Source organism: Melanostigma gelatinosum (genome assembly GCF_949748355.1).
Source record: "Melanostigma gelatinosum genome assembly, chromosome: 1".
NCBI lineage: Eukaryota > Metazoa > Chordata > Actinopteri > Perciformes > Zoarcidae > Melanostigma > Melanostigma gelatinosum.
In genome coordinates this window covers 23,522,621-23,544,676 of record NC_136634.1, presented here as the reverse complement: position 1 = coordinate 23,544,676, position 22,056 = coordinate 23,522,621, and the positions used below count along the sequence as shown (strand labels likewise).

At 44.5% G+C, this 22,056-nt stretch overlaps 1 protein-coding gene across 1 annotated transcript; it reads left to right on the top strand.

Moving 5' to 3' along the window:
- Positions 1–1,846: 1,846 nt before the first annotated feature.
- On the top strand, positions 1,847–20,651 carry slc7a5 (solute carrier family 7 member 5). The gene is made up of 10 exons (XM_079266856.1): positions 1,847–2,589; positions 4,159–4,284; positions 13,174–13,279; positions 13,400–13,444; positions 13,578–13,701; positions 16,230–16,333; positions 16,497–16,593; positions 16,803–16,952; positions 18,583–18,760; positions 18,860–20,651. The coding sequence occupies exons 1-10, from the start codon at positions 2,019–2,021 to the stop codon at positions 18,913–18,915; spliced, it is 1,557 nt and encodes a 518-aa protein (XP_079122982.1). The 5' UTR covers positions 1,847–2,018; the 3' UTR covers positions 18,916–20,651.
- Positions 20,652–22,056: the final 1,405 nt, after the last annotated feature.

Here is a 22,056-nt window from a genome sequence, read left to right as displayed (position 1 = left end):
TAGGCAATAAAAGCTATTTTTAGAAAGCGTAAGTCACTGCAACCATGAGAGGTCCTTGAGTGCGCAGCCATAACTATCCACCCAAAATATTATGCAGTTTGCAGCAGCAGAATGAGAGATAAGCCGTGGACAGACAGAAGTCAGCCTCCCACAGTGGCCAAATAAAAAAGCTCCATAATTTATTCCCATGTCTCTCGGGGGCCTATGGGGGCTGTTGTACAGGTTGACAAAGACAGACAGACACAGTTAGATGAGCCAGGGACGACAGACATGGATTAAGGCACATTTGTGTGTCTTGATCTGTGGCTCGACCTGGGATGAAGGTCCTGCATTCTTCGGGCTTTGCGTAGACGGATAGAGGCAACATCAGGAAGGCTGCTCCTTCAGGCTGCATTCGACCAATGAATGTTGACCTTATCCACCTCGTCTCAACAAAGGAAATAGTCTGTCTGTGGCTCTAGTCAGTGGATGTGTTTGTATGTATCAGAAGTATTAAGAGCATAATGTGTTTGTCTCTAGGGGGGCTTTCCACTTTGAGACTATTCGTGTTCATATATTGACGCTTATGCTTTTTTTCTCTGTCTCCCCGTGATACGAGACAGGGAGGCTACAAGAGGACTTCAAGTTCTAACATTTTGGCTCATGGCGTTTTAGTGTGTGTGTGTGTGTGTCTGCTGGTGAGCTTGTGGGCCTGGCAGAGAGGTGGTTTGAGAGTCAACTGACTGGTGTCTGTCGTCCCTTTAAACATCCAGGACTGATGATCGCGTGCTTGTGGTTAAGCGGCATTTACCAGCATCGTTGGGTGGCTGGGTGTGGCCAGAGTCATTGTTAAACTTAACTGCTTGTCTATCTTGTTCCTTAAATCAGCCCTTCTTTACCGAACATGATCACCTATAGAATTAAAACCCCGAAGTGCAGTTCTTTTTAACAGAAAGTCTGTCCTGACATCCACTGTATAAAAAATTAAGTTCATCGCCGACGGACTAAATCTTGGAATGAGTATTATATGAAGATACATTTTAGGTGTGACGAAAGAGAAGAAATTCCAGAGAAATGTGCAAATCAATACGTTCAAGAATGAAAGCACAGTTTCTTCTCTTACTGCATGTTTCTATTGTTTTCCAATATATGCAGAATCGTTGTATTTAAAACGATGGAGCTTTTGTCCTGTATATATTGTTTTAATCTGGTGTACAGGCCATGGGTTTGTATAGGGCGGTTTAGCTGAACTGGTTATTCCAATTTGTCTGCAGGTGTGAGAATGGTTGCCTGTCTACATACAGATCTGTGTTAACCTGCCCAGGGCGTGCCCAGCCTCGAACCAGGCGGATGCCGAAATTATGCTTCAGTCCCCTGTAGCCCTGATGGTGATGTGTTTGATTCAATGATGACAAACTCTCAGACCTGATGGGAACATGGTAAAAACAAAAAGTGGGCTAGAATTACGATAATAATCGGGTGGTATTTCACTTTTCATATCGAACGCAATGTTCAACCCAGGGGTGGTCAGAGGCTCTCACAGACAACACTATAAAACCAGTCCAGCTTCCTTATTGTTGAGTAATTATAGCTTCTGTGCTGTATTGCTAGTATTCCATGTTGTTTTATGCAGAGATGATGCCATAAAGACAGCATCTACTGGGGTCCATCAACCTCAGATCACTGGGAGGTGGTGGTGGTGGTGGGGGTGAGGTGTAGCACAGATAGATGTAGAACCACCTTCCGCCGCTAGAGTGCGGTAACGTGATGCAGGGTTTTGATGAGGAGGAGACGCCGAACCAGAAGCAGGGGCTGGCCTTGACGGAGGAGGGCCATCATGCCAATTGTCATAGCAGTTTCGCACGCGGATAGAGTAGAGGTACCAGAAAGCACGCCGCTCTGACTCACACGAGCAGACTCACCGCGGACTCCTCGTGGTTGAGCCCGGCCGGCATCAGACCACGCACCTGACGGACAGAGAGAGGACGGAGAGCGGGAAGCCCGTGCTAGTGTGAAGGAAGAGGAAACTAGAGCCAACGATGTCGGGGTTAAAAAAGAGAACCTCTAACTCCTCGGCGGAAAGGGAAGAGGACAAGCAAGTCACGGAAAAGATGCTGTCCCCGCCGGGCGGCGTCGGGGAGAAGGGGGACCAGGGCGGAGCGACGGGGGGCGACCCCAACAACGCCGCGGGAGACGGAGGGATCGTCCTGAAAAAGAACATCACCCTGTTAAACGGCGTGGCCCTCATCGTGGGCACCATCATCGGCTCGGGCATCTTCGTCACGCCGTCCGGCGTGGTGAAGGAGGCCGGCTCGGTGGGTCTGTCCCTGGTGGTGTGGACGGTGTGCGGGGTGTTCTCCACGGTGGGAGCGCTCTGCTACGCGGAGCTGGGGACCACCATCACCAAGTCCGGAGGGGACTACACCTACATCCTGGAGGTGTACGGCTCCCTGGTGGCTTTCCTCAAACTCTGGATCGAGTTGCTCATCATCCGGCCGTCCTCGCAGTACATCGTCGCCTACGTGTTCGCCACCTACGTCCTCAAGCCCCTGTTCCCCGTGTGCCCGGTGCCGGAGGAAGGGGCCAAACTCGTGGCCTGCCTCTGCATCCGTGAGTATGCCAGCCGAGCCACGTTACCCCCCCCCCCCCCCCCCCCGCGTGCAGCCTCAAAGAAGAGTGGCGTGCAATTAATTGCTGCGTTCTTACATCAGCCGCTTGATGACAAAGGATGCTCGCGCGCATCACCAGCTCATTGTCTCGTTAAGTTACACCCATTAGGAGTAGTCATTTAATTTCCTTGTACGTGCTATTTCTTTTGTGATTTATTGTAGTGACATGTTATTTTTCCACATTTATGGAACAATGATAATCATTTTTATTTTACTGTCTGACTTTCAAAACTAAAAAACAACGACGCTAAAATATGCTATTATTGTGTATTATACGTTGTGGCCTACTTAATTATTTTTAAACAAATACAATTAGTTGTTAGTATATATATATTTTTATGTGTAAAACAGTAAAATAAGTATGCAAATTTGACTAAATGCGATGAAGAAACATGTCATGCATTTAATATCACTCAAAGCCCCCCCCTTCAAGTCACACACTGCACCTGTATCTGAATATATGTTGCCACTTGACATAGCGTATATGAATATATGTGTGTGTGCTGCCAGCTAGGAACCCTAACACCTAATCTTCAGATTGACTGAAGGCTAAATCCTGACTGAGGCCACATGACAAAGCCGTAGACTGAGAGGACTCAGGTGTGTGTGTGTGCGTGTGCGTGTGCGCGTGCGCGTGCGCGCGTGTGTATAGGCAGTGGGGTGGTCACGGTGAGCCTGAGAGCCAAATCTCCATGCACACAAACACACATCCATCTACAGCCCCGTCGGTCTATTTTGGTGATTGATCGTTCCATTTGACCTGTTTCTCTGGGAATTTGAAATTGTGTAATCGAGATCGAGGTATTTCTGTGTGTTCGCTTGCGCACGTGCGTGTGTTTTGTGCATGCATGTACAGACACACACACATTTGCCCACGTAACAGCCAGCGGTGTATGTGCATCCCTGTGTGAATGTATGTGTGCATCTACTGTACTCAGGCTCCCTCTCCCCTTTGTCGAGGTCTCTTTAACACAGAGCCTCATTGTGCTCCGTCTCGTCTTTCTGTCGTGGCCCCCGACCTGATTTAGGAGCTTTGAAGGGAACCTGCTGCTTTGGTTAATCACTTTTAATGGGGTCCAGGGTTCAGGGGGCTGCTTCAACAACCCCATGAGTGTGTGTGCGCAGGTGGTTACCATCACTCCACATGTGTGGGTAAAATCAAAGAGGGGTGTATAGAGGGAAGTGTTTATTCAACCAATCTGCGGATTCCTCTTCAGCTTCCAGCATGCTTTTAGAGCCGCACATACACATACACATACACATACACACACACACACGCAGGCATGCACGCGCCTACACAACCTCAAATTTGAGTACAAATTGAAAGAGGGTTTCGGGGGAAACACTGTTAAAAACGGCTGCAGAAAAGTTAATTGTTTGTGTACCCAATGAAAAAATCCTCTGTTGCATAATAGACTGAGTGAAGCACCAGGTGGAATTCAGAGAGCTACTTCTCAAGGATGCCACTTACAGTCTGTCTCTCTCTCTGTCTCTCGCTCTGTCTTTGCAGTCGTTTTGACCTTTGTGAACTGCTACAGTGTGAAGGCGGCCACCAGAGTGCAGGACATCTTCGCCGCGGGCAAGCTGCTGGCTCTTGGGATGATCATCATCATCGGCTTCGTCAAGATCGGACAAGGTACCTCGCACGAGCACATACGTCACACGGTTCCGTCCGAGGGTCATGAACGTCTTCAAGGGCCATATATGCACCCCATAAGCTGTGTGCATCAGCACCACAATGAAATGACATAAGCACGTTGCGTTCAATGTCATTTATCGAATTTCTGAATAATTTCAAATACCTTGTCATTCAAAAAAAATAAAGTGTGATATTAGTATAAAAAAAGAGCTCTGTCCTACTGGCAAGGGACCTTTTTATGCAATTTGTTCTACTTGTCTGGCAACATTATTAATTAGTCAGCAATCAGCATTTTATCATAAAATCCGCAAACCAACAAGTACACATGCGAGTACACATGCATGCAAGTTTCAGGCAGACGTTTCTATTAAGAGACAAAAGGCCTCACCACCTGTCCTACATAGGAGCAAGACACGCAGACTTAATTGTTGTTTTTGAGTCTCTTTCTGGTTGATACGTGTCTCTTTGAGTGACAATTAGTCGATTTTTAAGCCCCTGGGCCTGTGCCCAGGAAGGCCGTTCAATAATCCATCCGTGGATTTAGGCAACAAACTGACCAGGTTTTGACCAAGTTTAGGAAAAGATTGTGGTTTGGGTTAAAAATATACCACTTCTGGTAGAAATTCGTGTGATAAAAGTACAAACCGTGAGGGGTTAATTCAGCTCTACAAATACCGTACTTTTCGGACTATAAACCTCTACTTTTTACCCCACGCTTTGAGGCGTCGGCTTATAGTCCGGTGCGCTTTATATACGGATTTTTCCGTAGCTTTTCGCCACCACAACAACAACAACCGCAACTTCCGGTTCCGGTCTAACACAACATTTACTAGCTCCCGACACAGAACAGTTGCTACCAGCAACCCCTCTGCTACCAGCTGTTACTGACAGGGTCGCTACAATATGGATGAAGCACCTTTGACCTACCTCTCACTAGGACTGTTAACAAAAAAGGTTGAACGGCAAGATGCTTTTAACAGTACATGTCCGACTCGCTAGCTTCTAAGCTAATTTTAACATTACCGCCAAAGGGGAAATGCTAACCGCGATTAGCATTAGCGAATATATAATATATCTTCGTACATTTTTTCATGCAGACATACTTGCATTACAGACTAAGGTCTCTCACGGCTACCAAACGAAAAGCAATGAGGCAATAACTGTTGTTGCTCATAGCTCTGAATAGCTGTTGTGCTAGCAGCAACTGGCCAAGCCAGTTAGCCGTAAATGCTATTCAGAGCTATGAGCAACGTAGACACGCTGCATGAGAAGAGCAGCTTTTTCACAATTGTGGCAAATCTTCCAGATATGATCTTAGTTCATGTATAATTGTGTTTACAATGGCTGGTATGATGATAGTCTGCTTTATCTCAGCCATTCGTTGTCATTCAGCCATGAAGGTACCGGTACACGATGTGGTGTGTTCAAGGACCCAAATGCAGACTCCGGACAGCAGAGTTATATTGCAAACCAAGATGAGCTACGAGCAACAAGTTATTGCCTAATGAGAAGACACGCTGCTTCGTTGTACTTCTTCAGTTTGGTAGCCTTGAGAGACCTTAGTCTGTAAGTATGTCTGCATGAAAAGATGTACGAATATATATTATATTCACTATATTCGCTAATGCTAATCGTGGTTAGCATTTCCCCATTGGCCGTAATGTTAAAATTAGCTTAGAAGCTAGCGACATGTTATGATGTTCACAGAAGACAACTTTAGTACTGTTGAAAGCATCTTGCTGTTCAACGGGGACACCTGCGGCTTATAGACCAGTGCGGCTTATCTATGTACAAATTATTTTTTTTCTTTTAAAAATCAGCTGGTGTGGCCTATATACCGGTGCGCTCTATAGTCCGGAAAGTACGGTAGTTTGTTAATGCAGATTCCATGGGATTCCAGGGAAGGAGCATCCCATCGACAGACATTCTCATGCTCTGATGGGGAATACTAAACTGAAATGAGTTCATTGAAGGCATTTATTTCAAGCTTACAGAAAAATCTGTCCGATTAGTTTTGTTGGGGGGGGGTGGGTAATTTGTTTCTGTGAAGCCAATTTGACCGAGACAACCATAACCTCGTATGCAAAACACAATTGATGAGAAACCTACATTTTAATTTGTGTTGCATTGCTTCTGAGATATCTGATCAAATTCCTGCAGCGTGTTTGCAATTAACTTTGTTTTGTCTACCTGCCGCTTTGGCTGGCGGATTCCAAAATCGACCCAATCTGCATTTGGCTGGTGGCTCATTTCCAACCCTTCTGACCAAAGTAAATCTGGAGTGGAAGCGGAGTAGCCGGTGTTTAGCTCCCCGGAGCCGGGCCCGAAGCCTCATTAAGGCCACAGGATGTTGTGAAGTGTAGCCAAATACCGGAGGACGGCACGGAGACCGGACAATGGCTCTCGAGCAGAACACGGCTCCTTTCATTGGAAATCTATTTATTGGCTGCAAGAAGTCCGAGTCACGCAAACACTCAAACAGTCCGTGCGACCCTAGGAGGGACTTGTGTCCCATTCACTTGTAGTCATCAGACCATTGAAGGGTGTTTTTTTTTTTTCCAAGAAGGTATAGTGTTGTGACTATCTTAGACAGGAAGTGAGCTCAGGAAATCAAACTCTAGAGCAGTGGTCGCCAACCCGTCGATCGCGATCGACCGGCCGATCTCAGAGACTTTCCCTGTCGCTCTCCAAAATAAAAAACAAATAAATTCAGGAACACATTGGGCCTCATTCTCGACCATTTTCTGAAATGTCTTCTGAAATGTTTTCTTACGGACTTCGGAAGACCAACGTCAGAAAAGATCTCCGCCTGAAAATGGGTTCTTACACAGCCGAAGTGCACTTCCTCATAGCTGTGCTCCCCCCCCGAATGAGGATTCTTAAATCGCGTGCACCTGGATTTGCATACAGAAACGCCCCGCCAGCTCCTTATAAGGGCATGCAACTGAAGAGCCGTGCGCACAATCGACAGGCAACGCGAAAGCAACTTCAGACCGATTAAAATCATGTCAAAGCGGAAAGTCCTCTCCGGATCTAGTCCTGTAGTGTTTTTCTCTGTACATTGTAATCCTAATTTGACTTGATTATAGTGAATGCATTGGGTGCCTTCCATTTCAGCCCATCATACAATATTTATCATTCGATAATTAAGATGTACTTGAAATGTGTTCTTTTATTTTTGTTGTTCATGTTTTTTTTTCCATTGAATGGTATATTTGACACTGAACTAGTTAATCTTTATCTCAGTGATAGTGTCCAAATTAGCATAAAATATCACTTGTATGTAAAAACTACACGGACAACAAAATAGATGTAAATGTTGATCAAAATCGTATTCCCTTCTGCTCATAATGAAACCAGTCAAAAGTTGACACTGTCAGGTCCATTCTCCATCCATTGTGTGCGGCCCCTTTAAGAATTAGGATTTGGGAGTGACGCGGATATGAAAGCTAGTTTATCCGTCTTTCCTTTACAAGCAGGAAAATTATTTCTCTCTTTATTTGATAAAAGTTCATATTTGTGTTGTCAAATTTCACTGTGACCCTGAAATTCTGTCTCTTGTGTTATCATATACTGAATGCAAGCAAAACTACAGAGCAAAATAACACTTTCTGATGAACTGTCTGAAACAATGGATTTTCGCAGCCCCAAATAGGCCCCAAAAAAAATTGCAAAAATGCCGCACTCCCCTTAGGGCTACGTCCCCCTTTCTTTGAATCCTAGAAACGCCCTGGCTCTGGACAATCTTTTTCTCTCAACGCCTCAATAGGTAGATCTTCCCTGTCACCAAGGCAGAGGTCGGGGATCTTGGGCTTAAAAAGGTTGGTGACCACTGCTCTAGAGGAAAGAACCAAAACCTGATACATGGAAAGTCAACAAATCCGTTTGTTGAACCTGAATGAGTCTGCGTGAGGCACGAGATTGAATATTATCACAAAGCAAATAGTGTTGTCGATTTTTTTTTTTTGTTCTCTCAAAAGGCATCTCTCTTTGAGCAACGAGTTTACAGTGAGGTGGAGGTCTCAGAGACTGACGGGTGCTTGTGGAGCTCACCTTTGACCTCCTCACCCTTTGTCCTGACACCTAACATTGACTCTAGCCGGCTTTGAAAATCAGCAGTTTTCTCACTTTAACTTGAAGTGCAACACCAAACCTCCAGTTTTTAGAGGTTAAAGCATCTAAAACCATCTAGAAAATTTGCTAAACAACCAAAAAATGTTGAAGTGCTGAATACAATTTAGAATTGGAATCAAATACATTTTTTTGCATGATATGATCATATGTGTGTAAAAAATAATTGGACGTAGCCTCCGCGTCTGAAAAGTGAACCGTAAGCCTTAACTTTACATTCTTTCTAATGGCCATCAGGGGGAGACGCCTCTGTTTGCAAAAAAAAGTCAGATTGTATAGAAGTCTATGAGAAAATTATGTTTGGTGAAACAATGTGACAGTAAGACCAACTTCTACCTTGTTGCTGTAACGTGACGCTGCCCTCATTATGTCACCAGGATCAAACAAATCAAGACAAAAGTTGTCGATTATTGATTGAAAAGTCAGATCGAAGTTTAGTCCTTCATCTCACACACACTCTCTCACACACACACACACACACACACAAACAGTGGGTTGTTTGTGCGTAGGTCACAGGTCTCGGATCAGCTGACTGGTGGGCAAACAGGCCCTCAACACTGGAATTGTTCACAAGTGGACCAGAAACATAGATGAAGCGGAGGGAGGAGGCCAGAGAGAGGCAAAGGTGGGTGTGAAAGAGAGGTTTTATACGGAGAGAGAGAAAGGGGTAGAGAGAGTGGAAGAGGTACAGTATGTGGGTTGTTCACTGGCAGAGATCAGCAGCAGAGGGTTCAGGGACCACAGATTAAAGTTAAACCTGCTGCAACATATGTATGGAGCATTGTCTGGTCCAAAAAAAAAGGATTTCTGTGAAAGTGTTTTGGGACATCACAGCGGGTCCTCTCTTCTCCTTTAGGTAAAAAAAGAGCAACTTTAGAAGTTGGATAGATTGACTTTATTGTCCACCTCAGTGGAAATATGTGTCTTCAGCCAAGAAGGTACATGTAATACTCGTAAACACCATTACAAATATACAATAGTGCAAATGTGCATCATGTCAGTAGCTGTAGAAGTTTTCTCATGACTGGCAGGTTTATTGAGTTTTAAAAAGTGAAGTCTTGTGCTTGGGACACTTTCCAAATAAAGGAAATTCACTCATTCTTTGAGTCGCACTCAATCCACGTGAACACAATGCAAACCCTTCCCGTCTAATAGCCGCTCAGGTGTGCAGCTGCAGCGTGAAGCGTAATTCTACTCATTTGTAACTCCCGTCCTTTTGCTGTGCTACTTCGGCGGCCCGTGTTTAGCCGAATTCCTAAATCTTTTCAACGGCAGCCCTTTTCATCACAGCGCCTCTAATAACCGTTTACCTGAGACACCTCGGATTACCTAGATCCAGACAAAGCCGGAGCGCGTGGCTTCGATTACATCAACACAATCGCAGTCGGGGCGTCTTCGCTGCGGCCCTCACTGGCTGTTGGAAGGGGAGGTTATTGAGTGATTTGTAGGTGTTTTAAGAGTGCACATTTATTGTAATAACCAAGCCATCTGATTCAGAAAGCGACGCATAATACAGGCTGTTTACTCGGCATTGAATTTCTGAAATAAGTGCATCCTTTGGAGAGGTGAATTGACCGGGAAAAAGTGGGGGAATTTAAGTAATGGGTGCTGTTACAGGAATAATTAACAAGTCATTCTGCCTACATTTAATTAGATGTGAAATGGTGCAACTCTTATTTTGCGTGATCGGGTAGAGATGCAGTAGTTTCCGTCTCGTCGTCATGGTGGTGTTTGTGTTCGTTGATCGCTGAGGCTCATAAGGTCAGAGTCTGCTGGGGTCTCTGATTAGAGGACGGTGTGATCTGATTAGCAGCAGTAAAGCTGCTAATCAGGAAGGCAAACACTCACGGAGACGGATCTCTTGTTGACCAGCAGCTACGTAAACTTACATCTGATTTACTTTGTGGTTTCTTCAGGCCACCTGATCCTCACCGTCTTGTTGTCCTTGACCTGATCCACGGTCTGTTTGAAACCGAAAGCAAACTCGGTCACTGCCGAGCACAAAACGTTCTCCTTGAACACACACAGAAAGACTACAGCCAACGGCCTCCTAGCAGGACGTAACCCTCCATGCCAGCTTCATCATTTAAAAAAGAGGACACTGGAAGACCGAGGATTGCGGATGCACAAGCCGTTGTTATGATGCGTTCGTGGAACAAAGCAGGGTTTTCACGCCACTCTCGCTCACCACTTAGCCCCGTGCCGTTGGAACGATCAGGTGACATGAAGATTTTTTTTTTTTTAAAAGAGCGTTTTGTGTGTGCCCTCTTGCCTTTAACTATTCGCCTGTTTTTCTCATTTTGTTTCTCCTCTCGTGGCCCAAAGCCCCCAACAAGTACCAGCAGTGCAGCGCAAAGACCAGGGCTACAAACATGCTGAAAACACACACCGCACTGCTTTTTTATGTTGGAAATACTTGATTTTTGCATTTTTTTGTCTTCTCCTTGGAAGACAACCACAGAATGCTAAAAGTTAATGGTGCAGTTTAAATTCAGCTTAGCTGACATCTCAAGTAGCGCTACGCCTGCTGTTTTTCTGTGCAGATAATGATAACTGCAGTTGGTAAAGTGTTCTACTTCAGTCAACACAAAAGGACCGTTTCTCAGTTCATCAGATTGGACAATGGGGGGGGGGGCCCTAATGACGTTGGGATCATTAGGACAAAAGGGATTGTTAAAAAAATAAAGGAATTCAGGAATCTAGTGTTCGTTCAGAGAGTTAGATGAGAAGATCTACACCACACGAGAGCCACGCGCTTATTAGCCTAGCTTAGCATAAAGACTTGAAGCATTTGGAGACGGCTAGCCCAGCTTAAATTTAAGTCAACAGTCACTTTACTTTGTTAATGCAAATTGACTCGAAGTGATTCAATTCTATTCATCCCCATTATTAAACCAGACCTCATTTAAATGCTCTAGCGGTAGGAATCAGGTTTTCTCTCATTCAGTCTTTGTTGGTACGTCTGCACCTTTTGATTGTGTGTGTGTGTGTGTGTGTGTGTGTGTGTGTGTGTGTGTGTGTGTGTGTGTGTGTGTGTGTGTGTGTGTGTGTGTGTGTGTGTGTGTGTGTGTGTGTGTGTGTGTGTGTGTGTGTGTGTGTGTGTGTGTGTGTGTGTGTGTGTGTGTGTGTGTGTGTGTGTGTGTGTGTGTTCTGGGTGGTGCATGCATATTTTATTCCGTGTGTGTGTCTCACTTTCACTGCCTGGCACTGGTATCATGTGACCGGCTGAGTGTTTCCTGACCAGTGTTGTGGAAAGTGATCTGGGAGCAACAGAAGAAGGAATAAACCCGTAAATTGCAGTGCAAGAGTAGAATTAACACACAGAGGGTTGTTTGTTGGTCCGCCACACACTCTTTACGATGCAACTCGTAATGAGTCTTCCACTCATAAAAGTAAGTCAGTGATGATTCAGACATAAGCACAATATCAAGCTTTAAAGGTTAGGAACAAATGAGGTGTTCCTCTGAGCTCAAGCCTCGCTGATGTTCAGATCATGTGTTCGGTTGTGTGTGTGTGTTGCGTCTGTCTGATCTCTATTTGACCTATCAGCCGGATATTTGTTGTACTCAGTTATGACTGTATGCTCAAGAATCTCCTGTGGCACTTTTATACCATCATTGACCCAGCCTTACCAAGTCTGTTGTATGCCACATGGTGGCCTTTTTTCGTGGCTCATAAATAATCTATCGATCATTTTGAACCAGAGCATCTGCAGATTAATTCCATACCCGGTATGTTATACTCCACTAAAGTTTGGAGCCATAAGAGATAAATAAATCCACGCTTTTGTTACCCTCACCTCCATCTGCACTCTACTGAGTGGACCTTTCTAGCTGTATAATGAAAATGTTGGCTGTTTGTTCGACGAAACAAGACATTTGAAGAGAACGCCTTGGATTGTCAGCGGACACCCAACACCTCGCACCAATCTGGCTTTTGAAGACTCCTCAATTCAATTACTTCAACCCAAGTGATGGAAACCTTTTTCAATGCTTCATTGAACGAGTTGAAACAACCACGAGGAACCTCAGTTATTGACCCGAGCTTAGAAAGGGCGCAGACCAGGACCCAGAGACCCCCGGCACAGCTCCCCTGTCAGGCTGGTATGTAGAGCAGCGCTGACCAGGCTCAGCAACGGGACCTCAGGACGCACATCGGGCAGTTAGTCAAAAGGAGTGGGCGGTAATCGGGCGCAGCGCTTCCCACGCTACACGGCGGCTTAGAGCTAACCCTCCCATTTACCAACACTGCCCCAGGCTGTTGGTTTAGTAACCGTCGCTGTGTCCGGGAATGTGTGTGCTCGTTGTGGGGAGCTGCTCCCTCCGGAATGTGGCCGGCAGCAAATCTGGAGTTCAGAGGAGATGGGGCTGTGTCCAAAGTGTCCTAAATCCGGACAAAAACCAGCTGATAAATTGAAGTTGGACAGTAATACCCTCGACGACTGCTGCCCTGCCCTCGAGCAAGGCAACAAAGCTTTCCTCCGTCTGTCCTGCAATGCCGTGGGTCCATTCCACTGTCTGGGTCACTTATTGACCGTCTCAGCCCATCTTAACTCGCTCCCTGATCCACATACAGAGACAGATTTAAGCCGAGGCTTTGTGATGCGTGTTTGGCAACCGCAGGTTTATTTCGTTTATTGTTCCGCTTTTTGGGGTTCTCCAGACTGACTCGCCTGCGGTAATGCAATAATGCAGACAGGTGGATTAAATTTGTTTTGGTCCGAACCCAATTCTTTTTCCTTGTCCCTTTCTCCAGGTGGAGTAGACCGTCTCCTTCCAGAAAATTCCTTCAAGGGGTCCAGATATGAGTTTGGCAGCTTGGGGATGTCGCTCTACAGCGGCCTGTTTGCTTACGGTGGCTGGTGAGTTCACTGGGGATCGATAAAGTCAGTGTTTCACTGTCATCGCTTTGAGTTTTTAATACAGTGTGCATTGTATCTGTGTTTCACTACATACGATGTCTCTGCCTTTTCTGCTCACAGGAACTACTTGAATTTGGTCACCGAGGAGATGATTGAGCCTTTCAAGTGAGTGTTGACGAGCGACTTGTACTCGTTTCATGATAAAATACAGACTTGTTTGCAGGGGGAGTGATCGATCATCGATCGTCTGTAACTAAAAGTGTGTGTGTGTGTGTGTGTGTGTGTGTGTGTCTCTCAGAAACCTTCCCCGCGCCATCATCATCTCTCTGCCCATAGTGACGGTCGTGTACGTTCTGACCAACCTGGCCTATTTCACCACCCTCTCCCCCGAGCAGATGCTCGTCTCAGAGGCCGTGGCCGTGGTGAGTGTGCACGCACACACACACACACTACTTAACACACTACTTTATTTTCGTGTGAAAGGCGCCAAATACGGTCAATACATTTTTGCTGTTGGGGTGGTCTCTAATCACAGGATTAGATACGTTTATTGATCCACACCGAGGAAATTCGGTTGTTGCAGCAGCACAAAGACAGCGATACTACAGATAAACAGAGGAAGTAAAAGAAAGAAATGAAAAAGAGGTGTATATAGGGCTGCAACTAACGATTATTTTAATAATCGATTAATCGGGTGATTATTTTTCCGATTAATCGGATATATATATATATTTTTTTAAAGCATTAAATTCCAACCCTTTATTCAAAAACAGAACTGATCTTCAGAAAGTGCACAAACAGGTTGCTCCTTGAACATCCCTGAGCTGTTAAAGTAATAATTAAAAAACAAATGGACTAACGGAGGTCTTCAACAGGGGGTCCGCGGAGGTACTGCAGGGGGTCCGCGAAATTTTTGGTTGATTAGAAAATAAAAAATTCTCTAAACATGAATCTGTCCATTATTTTAATAGTTCAGTATTGTATGAAAGATAACCGGTATCTTTATGGATGGCAGTGGTACTAATAGGACATCACTCATTTTTCGTTTCCACGTTTAAAATGAAAACATCAGTTTGAATAGCTTGTGTGCATGATTATCATGCAATTGACAGACAATGTTGATATTGGCATTGGTATCAGCTGACAAGGTGTGTTTATAAATGGCAGTGGCTCGGCCTCCCTCCTCACTGTACCAGTTTAAAATGAAAACATGAATATATGAACCTGTGTATTATTTGAATAGCTTTGTACTGAATGCACAACATAGAGGTGTGTTTATACATGGCACTAGGCCCATTTAATATAAAACACAATTTTATACAATATATATATATATATAGTTGGGGGTCCCTGCTCCATCTCTCTATCAGTTTCGGGGTCCTAGGCCTGAAAAACATTGAAGACCCCTGGACTAACACAAAAAACATACACATGTGAACAAAAATATGTATATTTTTGTTTAAAGGGACCTGAGCTGTCAGAACAACAAATAATTTATGAAAAATAAAGAAAAATACAAATCAGAAAAATGAACAGGATTTGTTTGAACGTCAGAACTTCCCGTGGCATATCTTGTCGCTTTTGCATATCTTGCAATGAACACACTTTTTCAATTTATTAAGTGTGAAATGCTCCCACACCTTGGACGACTGAGGTCGTACTGATTTCTCTGCCTCCGCCATGTTTCAGAACAACGTTAAGGGTCTCCCCGATGCTCTTTCCTCTGTTGTAAATTGTTTGATCGCATATTTAGTTTTATTGTGAAGAGCATGAAAACGGAAGTGATTTTACTGTGAAGAGACAGGAAGTAGATACGTGCTTATTCACGACAACAATGATAACGATAAGTGAAAACCTAACGTATATGTCGGGTGCAAGAGCGCGGCCTGTTCACTGTAACAGTTAAACTGCAGTTTTCAGGAAGTAAAGTGTTCCGTTGAAAACCAGACGTGTCCTGGTCGTCATTAGAAGCTCCACTTCACAACAACTGCTGTGCTCCGCTCTTTTTTCCCTTTTTTTCTCAAACATCTCCGCGACTTATTGAGTGGCGTAATAATCGCGCGACACAACGAATCGATAATGAAATTTGATAATCGATAATGAAAACTATTTTAATAATCGATTCGTTATTGGAGCCCTAGGTGTATATATATATTAAAAAAATAGAAATACTATACAAGAGCATATGGAGACAAAATAGCAAGGTAAAGTGACAGTTTGATCTGATATTATAGCATCAAGTCCATGTTAGCAGTGTACACCAGCCTGATGATATGATTAAGTAATGGTGCTTAGTGTTTGTCTGTATTAATATAGAGATCTAATATGAGTATAATGCAAAACAATCTGTAATGTAATACAGCATAAAATAGTAAATTATGATATGAGATATAGTAGAAGGGGAGAGGTAGGAATATTACATTACAGCAACACTATGGTATAGTACAGCAATATAAACGTAGGACACCATGAAATAGAATGTCAAACAGTACAGTATAATAAAATACGGATAAGTATAGTAGAATATGTATATATATCTCAACATGTACACAGCAGGGTACACTGTCTGATAATCCAGCAGTACAACAGTGCAGCTCTTTGGCTTCCCTCTGGATATGCTACAGTTGTATAATATATAGACGTATAATATATATAAGTTCAACTCTGGTGACCAATAGAAAGCCGTCTTTACACTGCTGCCCTTTGAGGGAAAAACACAGAAAGCCGTCATAGCTTTTATTCAACCCTCCTCTGTCTGAGTATGAACACAGAAGAGCAATTTATTTTATTAGACAGGAGTTGATCGCACAAATGAAGAAACTGTGAAGCCATTGTCGATGCTGCTCCACTTCCTGGTGGGACTGGCCCTGCTCTGCTACTCAACGTGACTTATTATGGTTGTCTATAATGTGTGCGTGTGTGTGTGTGTGTGTGTGTGTTTTTCCTGCAGGATTTTGGTAACAGCCACCTGGGTCCGATGGCGTGGATCATCCCTGTGTTTGTAGGCCTGTCCTGCTTCGGCTCGGTCAACGGCTCTCTGTTCACATCATCCAGGTAAAACACACACGCACACGCGCGCGCGATCGCACACACACAAGAACAGAATAACCCAGAAACAAATAAGTGCATGGAGACTATATCGATTTTTGTAGAAATGGTGAGACCTCAAAAAGGTTTGTGTTCATACTCGGCGTCCATGTCTTTCCTCCCCTCTCAGGTTGTTCTTCGTGGGTTCCCGGGAGGGTCACCTGCCCAGTCTGCTGTCAATGATCCACCCCACCCTGCTGACCCCGCTGCCCTCACTTATATTCACTGTATGTCCTCCTATTTTCTAATTCACAGTACGCTAAAACACAGATGCCTTTGCCGAATAAATCCTTTTTTTTCCCCCAGCCTTTAAATCAGAAGTATTAGGATCATGCTGCTGTTGGATCTGTGTAGATGTAAAGCAACAACAATGTTTTAACGGAAACAAAGGACTGTTGGTTCTCACACCCAATCGCTTCGCTCTCGTTCCCTCCAGTGCCTGATGACGCTGCTCTACGCCTTCTCCAACGACATCTTCTCCGTCATAAACTTTTTCAGCTTCTTCAATTGGCTCTGCATCGCCTTGGCAATCGTCGGGATGATGTGGCTCCGCTATAAGAAGCCGGAGATGGAGCGGCCGATCAAGGTGAGCCAAACTTGATAAAAAAAATTCTGATGATGATCGTAGAGGGGCACGGACAAGACAGTCGGAGACGTTTGGACATGAGAGTCTCACTTCGTCTTTGTTGCCATCAACTCCCGCTCGAGTTAGCTTTGGCAGCAGGAAGTGTTTCCTCTTTGTCTCACGCGAAGAGAAAAAGATCCATTCAGCAGAGCTCGGATGAATAGAGACTGATCGCAGATTAAAGGACAGAACAGAAGCTGGATGCTTGTCAGGCCTGCTGTGTGTGTGTGTGTGTGTGTGTGTGTTTGTGTGTGTGTGTGTAAGGAAGCGCACCATGCCTCCTGACTAGTCCAGTTGCTGCAGGACTCAGTAAAACACAGAGCGCCATTGTTGCACTTTGTTTGCATGCGAGTTGTATGCCAGTGTGCGATGCTGCTACATAGTGGGGACCAACAAATTTTTAACCACAAAGTGAGGACAGTTTAGGAAAGTGAGGACATTTTGGCCTGTTCGGGGGTTAGGACTTGGTTTTAAAATTGAGGTTATAATAAGGTTTAGGTCAGGGTTGTGGGCAGGCATTTAGTTGTGACGGTCAGGCTAAGGGGCTAGCGAAGGCATTATGGGGTCCTCACAAAGATAAGAGCACATGGATGTGTGTGTGGGCATCCCTAGAGCCTGACGGCTGCCATGACTCGGCTCATCCATCCGCTTGCACAACCTTGTGTTTCGGTCAGAGGCAGAGTCTGTCAGGGCAGTGAAGTGAAAGAGGCAGATAGATCTATTGGCCCAGTTGTGTGTGTGTGTGTGTGTGTGAGACTGGTGGGACACTGGTGGCACTGTCTCTGCTGACCTCCATCCCTCTTTCACTCTCCCACTCTATTTCTTTCTCCTTTCTTTGTCTTGTCACATTCCTGCTGTTCAACACATCTGAAGCAGAGAATCACGCAGTTACATTTACTCCCTCTTTTGGTCAAAGGATACCGTTCATCGGCAACCCGGTTAGATGCACGCCACCTTAAATCCACGGTCAGTCTACATGGCCGAAAGCATGTGGTCACTTGAATATACCGCTCATTAGTGGTTGTTGACGGCCATTAATCTGCTGCTATAACAACCTATTGGGACCTGGTTGTAGGACCCCCCCCCCCCCCCCTAATTCGGCTTACAGGAGTATTAGTGAAGTCCAACACTGATGGGCAATGAGGCCTGGCTCACAGTTGGCGCTGCAGTTCATCCAAACGGATGGATTTATTGTGGCTGAGGTCATGTTCTTCCACACCAAAGAAGACAGTCTTTATGGACCCGGCTTTGTGCTCGCGATGGGCATTGTCATGGCGACACAGAAAGGGGCCTTTTTTGTGTTGTTGTTTGGGAACACGCTATTATCCAAGACATCATTGTACATCCCTCCTGTAACTGTACACCACTCAAATACTCCCTTCCGCTTACGTCACAGTACAGAAGCTAGAGAAGCTCCAACTTTAGGAAAGTAACTGTAAGGAAGGCGATCGGTGGAGCCTTTTTAGAGATTCTGTTTAAAAACCCGAAGCGTAAAGAAAAGTCTCCGACTCGTAGCCACGATGCAAAAGATATTCAATAATTTACCAATGTCCCCCCCCCCCCCCCCCCCCTCTCTCTCTTTTCCCTGCAGGTGAATATTCTGCTGCCCTTGAGCTTTGTGCTCGCCTGCCTCTTCCTCATCATCGTCTCCATCTGGAAGACCCCAGTGGAGTGCGCCATCGGCTTCGGCATCATTGCGACGGGAGTTCCCGTCTACTTTATCGGCGTGCGTTGGCAGAGCAAACCCAAGTGGATGCTGCACGGAATCTGTGAGTACGACGGCCGTCCTGTCGCGCCGTTTGAGTTTCGGGAGAACTTCACGTGACATTGTGTTTAATCACTACTCTGTGTGTGTGTGTGTTTTACAGTCTCGACCACGGTCTTGTGTCAGAAGGTGATGGAGGTGGTGCCGCAGGCGACCTAAGAGGCCTGTACAGCATATTGGGCTGCACAAACGGTGACCTCTGGGATCTGATGTCACAGCTGATGAAGCTTGACCCCCCCCCCCCCCCTCTCTCTCTCACACACACACACACCCAGTCTGCAGGGTGCTGATAAGGACCTGATGAAGACAGAAACATGCAGGCAACTGAAGCTACCACGTCTAAGCGCTCTTCAACCACTTTTATTTTGTTTCTTATGGACACTTTTTAGTCACTAACTATCCTTTGTAGGTCGTAATGTGTTCTTTTTTGTATGATGCATTTGAATGAACTGTTTTTTGTTTTATTTTACTGTTGGTTTTTTGTTGGTTGTGAATAAGTTCATGTAAAGAATCATCCCTCATCTGAAAAATGTTGTATTTAGCAAGTTGTGCCGTAGGTGGCAAATGTATGAAGGCGTTGCAGTCGGCTGTGGCATTAGTTGTCGCTGGAGTCAGAGGCTGCAGACAGCCGTGGCTCTCAAGTCGAAAAAGCTTTCTTACATTTTTTCTTTTTTAATCCTACAAGAATACACTTTTAATCTCCTGGTAGCCAATTTCTTCTTGTTAAGCAAAAAGTTGAAGTTAAAAAATATCAGATATTCACGAAGCACTGGAAACCTTTGGTCCCGCAGTCATTACAATCCTTAAGCGCTTTTAGTGGAGAGCCTTGCGCTGTCGGTCGGTCGGAGTAAATGCCCGAGAACGTTCAGCGTCTTGTCTGTTCAGTCTGTGCTGGTTTTTGTCGCCCAGCGTGGTTTTAAAGCGGACGATGCTGCTAAAGGAAGAGAGTGAAGTTGATTGAAGACCTTGGTGTGTTAGGGATGTTTTTTTGTTTTCTCATTTTTTACAGCTAACTGAATCCCCAAGAGAAAGGAAAAACTACAGATAGGACTTAAACTTTTCTGCTCAGCCATGTTTTTCTTCAAAGCCTGCTTGCATTACGTCTCTAAAGCAGCGCAGACCAGTCGACTGATGTCTCTTTGCAGGATTCCTGGGATTTATAGTTTGAATTGCTCATGCGGTCAGTAGTGCGACGGAGCTGAAGACATTAGTATGGGGCATTTGTATGAGGACCGTCACTGAAAAGTGGGTCTTAATTCAATGTATGGGCAATTTTCCTGTTTGTTTTTATTTTCTGGGTCAGCGATCTCAGTCGGGGATCAATGTCGCAGAGCGTCATTAAATACGTCCTCACACTGTGGGACAATGTTTTGGACTACACACTCATAAAGCCGTTACAGAGCGCCAGACAGAGAGACTCGATGCTCTTCACATGTAAACGATTCACTGTTTAGTTCTATGTGGGTGTGCGTTTTGAAGTACAATAGGAGCACATTGTCAGATAAAGGTATGAACTGTTTTTTTTATTTTTCATTCAAATGTTTTGTTTTTACTTTTCCAAACACACAGTGGCAGTTACAAAAAAATGAAAAGTTAGTATTGTTCTATTAACGTCGACCCTCCTGGCAACGGGCCGAGATGGCAGCGCTGTCTGACAGCGTGCCGGCTGTAGTTGTTGCCGTGGCGGTGGTGGATGCGGGAGGGGTTAATGTGTGTATGTATGAGGTAGGGCCTTTCTAACACCAGCCATCGCATGAAGCAGATGGGTGAACTAACCCTGAATAGGACTGTAGAAAGTTTATTTATTTATTTTTAGGTTATTATTAGTCCCTCTAATTTGTTTAAAGGGCATTTTATGCAAAATCCTTTAAAAATAAATGTTGGGGGTTTTTCCACTTTTGTTTTGGTCTCATTTGTTCTTTTTTATTTTTAATAAATGTGGCTAAATAACTATTATAATCACCCCAAACGAAATACACAACTTGATGATGGTTTTGACTTTGGTTTTATTTTTAGTTAAAGCTGCTCTCGGTAATATTGTAATATAAACAATGATGTGAACAGTGAACAACCCACAGAAAACTCAAGAGAGTGCTGTGTCATCTTTTAGCTCATTGATTAGGCTTCATGTCCTGCAAATGTACCGTTTTACTCCACCTCATCCTTGTTTTCAGTGGGGAAAAAACTGATAAAAGCAACCGGCTAGTGAACGTGATGGAATGTTTTTCAGCTCAAAAGCCAGATGTTTCCCTCGGGAACAAAAGAAACCGGAACTGAAAGTAGCATTGAGGTGGCCAGAAACAGGATTCCAAATGAATGCTGGTGTTGTATCTGCTTTATGTTGAAATAGGCAGTTCTTCACAAGATGTTTATACGTACTGTATGTCAGTGCGTTGTTTACAGCGAGTTGTGCTGCCCCCAAGTGTACAGAAAAGAGAGGAAGACGGAGGTGAATACTTTAAATTACGAACTTTATTTAAGTAGGAAATTACAATGATGGCACCAATTGTTAGACATTAATATCGAGATTCTTACATTGAGCATAAAAATATATTTATCTCCAACTTCTTTATGGATTTAATGAATTCAATAAAATCATTAGGATTCACCAGTATATTTAATAATAAAATGTACATCCAGTGTACATTTTACTCTGAAAAATCGAGATATTGGGTATTCCACATGTCGTGGGAGCGCTGTGGGATTTATTGTCACCGCTGGTGTAATTTTCAGTGGAAAGTCTAGACACACGCTGCACAATAAAGAGATGAGATGACCTACATTGTGACGGTTTAACCCTTAATTGCTTTCGCCAAAAGCTTCGCCACAGGAAAAGGGAGTAGAAGCAATAATGGGGCCTGCTTTTAGGCTTACTCTCCATTTAATGGAACTTCAGCTGTGCCAAAGATAACACGTCGTACTGAAACGTTAACTAGAGCTGCAATGTCACTCATTTTGGCACTTTGAGTCCTGCAACCTTGGATTTGTTCCTCCAGCGGTTTGCTTTGACTGGCTTCTGGAGAAACGGCTTCATTGTCCTTCGCCTAAACGTCCGCCACTGTTTGTCTTTTTTGTTGTTGTTCTATTTGCCGTTGGTGGGTGTAACGTTACAGCCCTAGAGTGACTACCATAATGAATATGTAAAAAAAAAGGAGTAGGCTGAGAACAAGAGGAAGGAAGAGGTTTCAGACATGACTTCACCCACAAACAGTACGATGTAGTTGTAATATATGGCTCTTGTGAAAGTTTCAAATCAATGCTTTCCCCCCCTCTTTTTGCAGTGTGCAGACGTAACACTAT

Bases quoted from the DNA above. Each gene is read 5' to 3' on its own strand.
- slc7a5 (XM_079266856.1), top strand. From the start codon at position 2,019: ATGTCGGGGTTAAAAAAGAGAACCTCTAACTCCTCGGCGGAAAGGGAA. The intron at 13,702-16,229 runs GTGAGTGTGCAC...TTTTTCCTGCAG, and splicing joins TCTCAGAGGCCGTGGCCGTG to GATTTTGGTAACAGCCACCT. The intron at 16,594-16,802 runs GTATGTCCTCCT...CGTTCCCTCCAG, and splicing joins TGCCCTCACTTATATTCACT to TGCCTGATGACGCTGCTCTA.